Genomic DNA, 11,309 nt, shown 5'->3' with positions numbered 1-11,309 from the left:
ACTCTCCTTTTTCACTTTCATCAAGAGGCTCTTTAGTTCTTGTTCACTTTCTGCCATAAGGGTGGTGTGTCATCTACATATCTGAGGTTATTGATATTTCTACCAGCAGTCTTGATTCCAGCTTGTGCTTCCTACAGCCCAGTGTTTCTCATGATATACTCTACATTTAAGTTAAGCAGGGTGACAATATACAGCCTTGACATACTCCTTTTCCTATTTGGAACCAGTCTGTTGTTCCATGTCCAGTTCTAACTGTTGCTTCCTGACCTGCATACAGGTTTCTCAAGAGGCAGGTCAGGTGGTCTGGTATTCCCATCTCTTTCAGAATTTTCCAGTTTGTTGTGATCCAGTCAAAGGGTTTGGCATAGTCAGTAAAGCAGAGATAGATGTTTTTGTGGAACTCTCTTGCTTAAGTTATAAAAGAAAGTAAGATATAAAAGTAAAAGCTTTTTTTCTCCCCCCTCTGGAATTTGAGTGAAGCTCTTTGTAATAGCTGTAAATATTTTGCTTGTAAGGACACATCATAGTTTTCCTGTTTAATATCATTTTTGCACTTGGAATGCTTGATGGTTGAACAAATGAAAAAGGCTACCTTTTTATCTGTTAATAGTAAATAAAAGAAATTGCTCTAACTCTAATAAAATTGCCTTCTTTACTCACAAAAGCCTCCTCTGAGTGCTGCTTATTTTTTTTCAACAAATTATCCTTCGCATGTTCTTATAGAAAAGTAAAACTGGCAGGTGTTGATTTGTAACAAGTTTACCTGAGAGATTTATTTTTGTTTTTAATAAAATATTAAACAATGAAATTGGGTTTCTTCTAGTGTTAAGTAACTTGTGTACTTTCTTATGACTGCTAATTAAGAAAAGTAGAAAAAGTTCCATGATTGTAATTGGTACTTTTCCAGTTTTAAAAATTCTTACTGCTTTATAAACCCAAAGTGCTTATTAATTTTAGCTGGAAGAAAGCAGGAATGTTCAGAAGCAAATGAAGATTTTGCAGAAGAAGCAAGCCCAGATTGTGAAAGAGAAAGTCCATTTGCAGCGTGAGCACAGCAAGGCTATCTTGGCAAGAAGCAAACTTGAATCTCTTTGCAGGGAACTCCAGCGTCACAGTAAGACATTAAAGGTGAGTTGGTTCCTTTTTTTTTTTTTTTTTTTTTAGAGATACTTAGATTGATTTTATAATCTGTTTGAGGTAAATCCTTGCATCATTTGCTTTAGTGGGAGTTAGTTATAATAATGGCTGCTGGTTGATAACTTCTGGGTTCAGTTGCTCTGTTACATTAGGTTCCTGAGCAGAGCAGTCTGTGCAGTCCTCAAAGACAAGTTGTTCAGTTGCTTAGTTGTGTCTGACTCTGAAACACCATAGACTACAGTATGTCAGGCTTCCCTGTCCTTCACTGTCTCCTGTAGTTTGCCGAAATTCACGTCCATTGAGTCATGCCATCCAACCATCTCATCCTCTGTTGCAGAAAACTGTGGCAGAAAGCTCCTTCTGCCTCAGTTGTTCCCAGCATGAATGTCTTTTCTCATGGTTCAACTCTTCATATCAGGTAGCCAAAGAATTGGAGCTTCAGTTTCAGCATCAGTCTTCACAATGAACATTCAGGGTTGGTCTTTAGGATTGACTGGTTTGATCTCCTTATGGTCCAAGGGACTCTCAAGAGTCTTCTCCAACACCGTGGTTTGAACACATGAGTTCTTTGGCACTCAGCCTTCTTTGTAGTCCAACTCTTACATCTGTATGTGACTACTGGAAAAACCTTAGCTTTGACTAAATGGACCTCTGATGGTAAAGTAATGTCTTTGCTTTTTAATACACTATATAGGTGTATCAGTTTTTCTTTCAAGGAACGAGCATCTTAATTTCATGGCTGCAGTCACCATAAGCAATGACTTTGGAGCCCAAGAAAATAGTCTGCCACTGTTTCCATTTTTTCCCAGTCTGTTTGCTGCGAAGTGATGGGATGGGCTGCCATGATCTTAGTTTTTTGAATACTGAGTTTGAAGCCAGCTTTTCAGTTCTCCTCTTACACCTTCATTAAGAAGCTCTTTGGTTCCTCTTTGCTTTATGCCATAAAGGTGGTGTCATCTGCATATCTGAAGTTGTTGATATTTGTCCTGGCAATCTTGATTCCAGCTTGTGAGTCATCTAGTCTAGCATTTTACATGATGTACTCTGAATATAAGTTTAATAAGCAGGGTGACAATATACAGCCTTGATGTACTTTCCCAGTTTTGAACTAGTCCATTTTTCCATGTCCAGTTCTAAATGACAAGTTAGCCTTGCCTTTTATTTTGCTTGGGGGTAGTGCTTTGTGTGTTGCCATTGTATGTCAAAGATTCATTCTTTCTAGCCAGTATTGTTTTCAGATTCAAAGAAGAGCTCCCTAATAATAATTCATAATTGATCATAGGGAAATTAGACTATATTGATACTTATGTCAATAACTGCACTGCTTAGAAAGTTTAAGTTTGCCATATATTCTTTTAATCATTAATGTAGTTTTGGTTACTATGTCCTCCTTAGATAACGAGTGAAATTTTGGATGAAGTAAATTATAAACTTCAGTCAAAATGAGTTTAAAGGGAAAGCAGTTGCAGAGCTCTACTGTGGATGTTAATTGGGTAGTCCCCTTTACTATTCTCTGCACATCTTCAACTATTTAGTTGCCAGATACTTTAGAATAGTACTTATCTCTTAGCTGATTTAAGGAAAGTAGTAAAGGAAGAGGGACCAGCCAGGTATCAAAATTTTTGTCAGCAGGGGAAGGACAAAGAGTAGAGAGGCTCTAGAAAGAATCTATCTTTATAATGGGAACATGTCTGTCTTTAGCAGTCATTAAAGAATTGGAGTATTATTTTGATCAAGCATGATTGACGTATGATTACCGCTGTTTCTGAAAATTCCAAGTATCTAGAATATAGATATTCTGAATATCATTGAATATTCTTTGGAATATCCTGAAAAATTTGGAATATCCTTAATATTCACTGGACAGACTGATGCTGAAGGTGAAACTCCAGTACTTTGGCCACCTCATGCAAAGAACTGACTCATTTGAAAAGACTCTATTGTTAGGAGAGATTAAACGTTGGAGGAAAAGAGACAACAGAGGAAGAGATGTTTGGATGGCATCACCAACTCATTGGACATGAGTTAAAGTAAACTATGGGAGTTGGTGATGGACAGGGAGGCCTGGCATGCTGCAGTCCATGGGGTCTCAAAGAATTGGACATGGCTGAGCAACTGAACTGAACTGAAGAATATAGGACAACTTTTAAAGTGATCATTGTTTAGTGGTGGTGTGTGTGTTTTTAATCCCCTTTGCTTTTTTTTTTTTTTAATATAAAATGAAAATTTTTGTTTTCTTTGTTTAGTTGCCCAGTCGTGTCCGATTCTACGACCCTATGGACTGCAGCACACTGGGCTTCCTGTCCCTCACCATCTCCTGAAGTTTGCCCATGTTCACGTGCATTGCATTGGTGACACTAGCAGCCATCTCATCTTCTGTCTCCCTCTTCTTCTGCCTTCAATCTTGCCCAGCGTTAGGGACTTTTCCAATTAGTCAGCTATTTGCATTAGATGACCAGAATACTGGAGCTTCAGCTTAATTGTCAGTTCTTCCAACAAATAGCAGGGTTGACTTCACTTAAGATTGACTGATTTCATCTCCTTGCTGTCCAAGGGACTCTCAGGAGTCTTCTCCAGCACTACAGTTCAACAGCATCAATTCTTTGGCTTTCTGCCTTCTTCACAGTCCACATGGCTTTCACAACCAAACGTGACTTCTGGGGCGACGATATCCTTGACTGTAGGGACCTTTGTTGGCAGAGTAATGTCTGCTACTTTTCATCACATGTCTAGGCTTGTCATAGCTTATGTTCCAAGAAGCAATCACCTTCTGATTTCATGGCTGCAGTCACCATCCACAGTGATTTTAGAGCCAAAGAGGAAATCTGTCACTGCTTCCACCTTTTCGCCTTCTTTTTGCATGAAGTAATGGTGCTGGATGCTATGATGTTAGGTTTTTTTTTTTTTTAATATTTAGTTTTAAGCCGGCACTTTCATTCTCCTCCTTTGCTTTTGTCAAGAGGCTATTTAGTTCCTCTTCGCTGTCAGACATTCCAGTGATATCATCAGCATACCTGAGGTTCTTGATTTTTCCCCACTTATCTTGATTCCAACTGGTAATTCATCCAGCTCAGCGTTTCTCAGGTTGTGCTCAACATATAGGTTAAATAGGGTTATAGTAGACAGCCCTGTCATTCTTGTGTCAGTGTTGAAGCAGTCAGTTGTTCCATACAGGTTTCTAATGTTTACTTCTTGGCCCACAACCAGGTTTCTCAGAAGACAGGTTAGATGGCCTGGTATTCCCATCTCTTTAAGAGATTTCCACAGTTCATTATGATTCACACAAAGGCTTTAGCATAGTTGATGAAACAGAGGTAGACTGTGTGGACAGGCTCCTTACTTGTACTCTGGTGGTGGTTTAGTCGCTGAGTTGTTTCTGACTCTTGCCACCCCATGGACTGTAGCCCGCCAGGCTTCTCTCTCTGTGGGATTTTCCAGGCAAGAATATTGGAATATATTGCCATTTCCTTCACCAGGGGATCTTCCCGACCCAGGAATTGAACCCAGGTGTCCTGCATTGCAGGCAGATCCTTTACCAACTAAGCTATGAAGGGAGCCCTTGTACTTTCCTTGTACTTTTATAGTTTAATAAATATCTAGATGGTCAGATAGCCGTTTTCATCACAGGGCAATTTGTGTGTCTCAGATTACTCTGTCTGGTTTGAAAAATAGCTCTCTGATTACTCTGTCTGCTTTGGGAAATTTGCTTGATTTCCAGCAAGAGCTTTGTCCTTATAGACCAAAAGGGAGAAGAAATTTTAGTTCATGAGCATCGCTTGGGGCAGCATAATATGAAGGTCCATAGCAGCAGCTTCTTTTTGTTTATTTGTTTATTTTTAGCAATTTAGGTATAGTTTTACACTATTAACAAAAATTATTTTGGACAATAAGGAAGAAAATATGCAGCACGCAAGAGAAGAAGAAGAAAGACGTAAAGAAGCAACTGCACATTTCCAGTTTACTTTGAATGAAATCCAGGCACAACTAAAACAACATGACATACACAGTGTAAAACTCCGCCAGGAAAACACTGAACTGGGAGAGAAACTTAAGAAGCTTATTGAACAGTATGCACTGAGGGAAGAGGTAAAGGTGTTTCTCGTATTTAGATATCTTGTTAGTACCAAAAGGTTTTTGCCCCCTTCATACAAATCTAAAACTGTCACAGGACAATTTTAGAACTTCTACACATGTGTAGTGGAAGGCAGGGTTATATCTTAGGAAAATGCACCATGTGAACTGAATTATCATCCCTTGATATCCCAGAAGTCAATGGATTGGATATGTGAGGTAATTTCTAGGAGACAATAATATTAAGTAGTAATTGTTTTTCATGTGATACTGGAAGAATGTGATTAAAGGTTGTTTTTCCTATATCTAACCTAGTAATATAGGTTGTATTTACTTGATACAAGTAAACATTTGTGTGTGTACACACACACATACACACACATATAAACATTTGTCAGCCAAATGCCCAGTAGCTCAGACTTCTTTGATCATCTGTATTATGTACAATACCATTATTTTCCCCTTTCTATGTTGTACTTAGAAGAAAATAGAACTATCACCCAGTGTTGTTGGCACATCTAATGAAATAAAAACTTCATAGAAATGTTCTTTGGAATCACAGAAATGATCTGTAGACCCTGGTCATTCTAATTACTTTACAAACTAATCTGGAAGTGGGGTGTTATCTAGATTAAAGAGCAAATTGCTGATAACCTGCTTATGTTACTTTCACAGGTTAGATGTGCATCATGAGAGGCTTGAGTTTAGATTTTGTACAGTCCTCAGATTTTTTTAACTTTAAGAAAAGTTTTTTTTAAATTACATTTTATAAATCTGCCTTTCTTCTTTCTTGGGATCATATAATGAAGATAGTTACTATTTCTCTATCTGAGAAGGGTGTTCTGTTTGTGTACATAAATACCACTAAACAATTTAAGTTGAAAATGATAATGACCTTTTACCAGTGTCCACTCATGTGCCAGTTACAAAATCCTTCACTTTAACTATTACATTGATTTTTACAGCAATTCTGCAAGGTAGATGTGGCTACCTACCTTTTTAGGTAAGAAAACTGATTCATCAATGGGAAAAAATTTGTCCAAGATCTTACACTGAGCATTTGACTTCCTACCACTATGATATGCTACTACATACTAATACCTACACTGTGAAACTTGGGAAAATTTAATGAGAAAAATGTTTAAGAATCCTATGTTTTTCAGTCTTTCTCTTGATAGTTTGAGCCAGGTTTCAATATAAAGCAGAAATATGAAATACAGACTATTTAGTGAATAGTTCACCTTGAATAAAAACATAAGCATACAGAAGTAGTCACAGGGGATGTTTCCTAGAAGCTTAGGATGGTTTGCAAGGAGATGTAAATAGATGTTTCTTCAAGCATACACAGAAAGACCCAGTGTTACTATGTATCATAATGTTGGTAGAAGCAACAGAGAGCCAGGTTACCATATCTTGTGTTAGCATATCCTCACTAGTTTGTCCCGTTTCCATAAGTGATAGAAGAAATTCTGTTTTCTCTGTAGCATGTTGGTAAAGTGTTCAAACACAAAGAATTGCAACAGCACCTTGTGGATGCCAAACTTCAGCAAACAACACAACTTGTAAAGGAAGCTGATGAAAAACATCAAAGAGAAAGAGAGTTTGTAAGTTATACTTCTTAAACAATTGTCTTTTCAAAACTGTTAACAAAGCCATTTAAAACTCTGAAACTCATTCAGCATTTTACATTGATGCTGGGACAAGTATCTAGTTTTGATAGAGAGGTGCAGTTAGGTGTTTATTTGATATATGCATGACTTACTTTCTTTTAAGTTAAACTGATTACATTCTAATGAAAACCTGTTAAGACTTCATTATGTACTGTTTAAGCACTCTTTGTTTTAAAATATGCTAATATATTAAGAATAGCATGCATTTTCATGGGCAGTCTCTGGGAATTTTTATAATGGTGTTATGAAAAAGTGAAAATTGAAGAGGATTCAAATGTTAGAGGTCTGTTGAATTTCCCACTATCAGATTTAAGTACCTTATTTATTAGCCATATATACTCAATGGTTCACATAAATGGAGAAGAGAGTAGATGTAAAGAATGTATGAAGAGTTTGTATTTACTTTAATACATGATCTTTAATGTGGATGTCATTGATAATTTCTGCAGGTTAAATCACCAAGAGGAACTGTTTACCAGCCTCCCAGGGCATCTCTGGTTCTTGTATGATGTTATCAGTGCAGTTTCTATTATCTGAGACTTATGTCCTTTGGCTAGTCTTATCTAATCATTAGTTTGTTTTGTTTATTGTCACCTTCTTCCTAAGTGTGACTTTGTTTCCCAAGCGTTGGGCTCATTGTGTGCTCTTACTATGTCAGTTTTTAGCCTTTGTTGATGATTTTGTTGTCTTTACTGTTTTGTAATCTAGGCACATAATTTCAATTGTGTGATAATTAGCAGTTGCTAACTACTTACAACTGGCCGGCATTGAACTCAAGTAGGACAAAGTACTTGGATGTTCCATTTTTGATAAGAATGGATCATAGCTAAGACTGCTGTAACTTCTAATCTCTGTCAAGTGTCATTGCATGACTCCTTCCTGTTATAGTTGATATATTTGAAAAGCATCACTAATGCTATCCTTAGGCTCAACCTATTACTATTTTCTGCTTGCCTTTAGCAGAACACTCAATTTTCTGGACTTCTGTTTGCTCTTCCTGAATATAATACACGTATATTTACATGGTCTCTGAAGTGTTTTTTCTTCATTCACAGAAAATAATTAAGCACATGCTTTAGCCATTATTTTCTCAGCTAGATAATAATTAGTTGAGGGTGATTTTTGAAATTGATGTCTCTGCCTCTTCTGGATTATCTTTTTCTCAGCCATACTCACATTAATTTTTTTCTGTTTCATCCAGACTATTCTTTGACTTCTGTTTTATTTTCTTGCCTAGTATAAGCAAAGACATAGGTTGATAGCAAGCTAATAATTATACAGGTTGCCCTCTAAAAGTCGTCTTTTTCCAAGGACAGTTTTTCAAAAACAAGTAGAAGGCTAATGCATGACGTGTTATGGTCACGTGAAATATATAGAGATAACATTGTAGTTTATTTTATAACTGATGGAATGGAGCTACCACATGTTTGTACATTTTAAATACGTACAGTTAGATTAAACCAACAAAATTTCATCTCAGTGCATTTCAGTGAGTTGAAACAATTTTAGCCTTTTGTGTCTGCCGAAAAATTTATTATGCATTTGTCCTCACTTTTTATTGCTTATAGTAAGTAACTAATATTTAGCCACATTATATTCTTTTGGTAGTCTTTAGGATTTTATATCACATATCTGAAACTCAGAATATTTGATACTTTTTTCTGTAGCTTTCTCTTTATATGGATAAGTTTGAAGAATTCCAGACTACCATGGAAAAAAGCAATGAACTCTTTACAACCTTCAGGCAGGAAATGGAAAAGGTATTTACCTATTTTCAGTAGAATATCACTACTGAATTTGTAAGAGATTATTTTCAGCAATTAATGTTTGGACAGAGTTTACATTGGTCTGGTTATGATTTTAATTTTATCTTTTTAGATCCTTTGCTGACTTACTTAGAAATTTTGCTCAGAAATTACCTCAAATTGCTATTGATCTTGATACTCTGAAAATTAAATTTTTATCCTAAGGACAAATTGTTGTTAAAAGTAGGTTTTTAAAAAAAAGAGTTGCTTCAGATGATCACTGAATTCTTTCACAAAATGTTTGTAAGTTATTTTTTAAAATCCAAGCCAAGGAAAGCAGTAATATATTGTGTTTGCAACAGATTATTTATGAGGATCTAGCTAATGCTCCTAGAGTGCTTTTTTTATCACTCTATGTATAATATAGAAGGACATCTCTGCAAAATTTAGGAAATAATTAAAATGTCATGTAGAGAAGTTTTGGGTTATTCTAGTTGAAGATATGGCTAAAGAGTAGTTTTAAAGTGTATAAGATATCTGCCTTTTTCTCAACTTCCTGATATCTATTAGTTGCATTGTATAAATTCATTGGAGCAAGCTGTCTTCCACTTTCTCTTAAAATTGAGATTTTTTTTTTTTTAAATGGAGAATAAGTAATAGTAGGGCATGACATTTTGTAAACTTTTGATAGATATTAGTCATGATTATTACTAAAGATGATTATTACTAAATCTTATAGGCATGGTGGTTTGGAGCACATGCCTGTCAGTCAGATTTCTTTTATCAGTAACTCATGTCATTTATGGTAGACCATAGAAAAGTTATTTAACCTTTCTATGTGTTTTTATTCTTTTATTCTTAAAACTGAAAATTTTTGACTGCTGTATGTTATACAGTACTTGGCCATGTTAAGTTTTATGTTTACCACCTTGAGGTGGTTTTAATCTGAGTAATATGGAGTATTAAATGAGTGGTAGATTGGTTATGCCTGTCACACCTCTCAGTTAAGGCTGTGATCAAGGGACACAGTGTAAGTGTTAAGTGAACTTCAGCATGTGTGTGCTTATCATGAAGGACAATTTTAAGACAGAGACTGTAATTTTGTTACCTCCTCAAGAATCCTCTGGACTGGAACACATTCCTCATCTGCTAGTGGCTGTAGAGGTCAACATTCAAGCCATGTACATAATCTTTCTCTCATTTTGTGGATAATTAAAATGACTTGACAAAGGGTATTAGCTCTATCTTACCCCTTGTTTCCCCCAACAATGCCAGACTCAGTATCTCCATCCTCCTTAGCTGCCTATAGCTCTCCTTAGCATAGATCTCCATAGCTTCCCTTAGCTCAGCCCTCCTTAGGGCAGCTATCATGCTTGGCTCTCCATAGCTTAGCTCCCCTTAGCTCAGCTCCCCTAAGCTTAACCAACTCCCCTAAGCTCAGAACTCTTAGCTCACCTTAGCATAGCTCTGCTCCTTTGCTGGGCTCTGCTCCTTAGTGTGGCTCTCCTTGACTCAGCTCTCCTTTCGTGAGCTTAGCTCTCCTTAGCTAAGCTGTCTGTAGCTCTCCTTAGCTCAGCCCTCCTTAATTACTTCTTCTTAGCTTGGCTCACCTTAGCTCCACTCGCCTAAGCTCAGCACTCATAGCTCTCATTAACTCAGCTCTCTTTAACTTAGTCCTCCTAACTCAGCTCTCCTTAGCTCTCCGTAGCTCTCTAGGAAAGCTAATTAATGATAGCTAAGGAGAGCTAAGATGAAGAGAACTAAGCTAAGGAAAAGTAAGCTAAGGAGAGCTACACTAAGGAGTGCTAAGGCATGCTGAGCTTTTCTAAGGAGAGCTCAGAAAAGGGGGCTGAGCTAAGGACAGCTGAGCTACCCTAAGGAGAGCTAAGATAAGGAGTGTTGAGTTATGGTGAGCTGAGCTAAACAGAGCTATAAGGAGAGCTAATTGAGGAGAGCTATGGAGAGCTGAAGTGAGGAGAGCTGAGCTAAGGACAGTCATGGAGAGCTAAGAAGGGCTAAGCAGAGCTAAGGAGAGTTGATCTATGGAGAGGTGAGCTAAGGTGAGCTATGGAGAGCTAAGCTAAGGAGAGCTAAGGAGGGCTAAGCTAAGGAGAGTTGAGCTAAGGGAAGCTTAGATAAGGAGAGCTAGGAGGGTTGAGCTAAAGAGAGCTAGGTAGGGCTAAGCTAACAAAATCTAAGTTAAGGACAGCTGAACTGAGGAGAGCTAAGATACAGACAGCTAAGGAGAGCTGAGGTAAGCTAAGAAAAGCTAATTAAAGAGAGCTTTGCTACAGGTTGGTCACAGCTTTCCTTTCAAGGAACAAACATATTTTAATTTCATGGCTGGAGTCACTTTCTGCAGTGATTTTTCACAACTCCCCTCACCATCCCACCCCCCACCCCGAGCAAATAAAGTCTGTAAATGTTTCCATTGTTTCCCCATATGTTTGCATAAAATGGTGGGAATGGATGCCATGATCTTAGTTTTCTGAATGTTGAGTTTTAAGCCAACTTTTTCACTCATCTCTTTCACTTTCATCAAGAGGCTCTTTAGTTCTTCAGTTTCTGACATATGGATAGTGTCATCTGCATATATGAGTCTATTGATATTTCTCTTGGCACTCCTGATTCCAGCTTGTGTTTCATCCAGCCGCATTCACATGATGCCATTTTCTTATTAGGTAAA

General features: G+C 37.2%; 1 protein-coding gene across 1 annotated transcript; it reads left to right on the top strand.

Moving 5' to 3' along the window:
* The first annotated feature begins 810 nt into the window (after positions 1 to 810).
* LOC122436444 (gamma-taxilin-like) lies at positions 811 to 8,768 on the top strand. The gene is made up of 4 exons (XM_043460245.1): positions 811 to 1,128; positions 5,029 to 5,223; positions 6,693 to 6,812; positions 8,546 to 8,768. The coding sequence occupies exons 1-4, from the start codon at positions 988 to 990 to the stop codon at positions 8,657 to 8,659; spliced, it is 570 nt and encodes a 189-aa protein (XP_043316180.1). The 5' UTR covers positions 811 to 987; the 3' UTR covers positions 8,660 to 8,768.
* Positions 8,769 to 11,309: the final 2,541 nt, after the last annotated feature.

Source organism: Cervus canadensis, chromosome Y (assembly GCF_019320065.1).
Source record: "Cervus canadensis isolate Bull #8, Minnesota chromosome Y, ASM1932006v1, whole genome shotgun sequence".
Classification (NCBI taxonomy): domain Eukaryota; kingdom Metazoa; phylum Chordata; class Mammalia; order Artiodactyla; family Cervidae; genus Cervus; species Cervus canadensis.
This window is presented reverse-complemented; position numbering and strand designations above follow the sequence as displayed.

Bases quoted from the DNA above. Each gene is read 5' to 3' on its own strand.
- LOC122436444 (XM_043460245.1), top strand. From the start codon at position 988: ATGAAGATTTTGCAGAAGAAGCAAGCCCAGATTGTGAAAGAGAAAGTC. The intron at 1,129-5,028 runs GTGAGTTGGTTC...TTGGACAATAAG, and splicing joins GTCACAGTAAGACATTAAAG to GAAGAAAATATGCAGCACGC. The intron at 5,224-6,692 runs GTAAAGGTGTTT...TTTTCTCTGTAG, and splicing joins AGTATGCACTGAGGGAAGAG to CATGTTGGTAAAGTGTTCAA.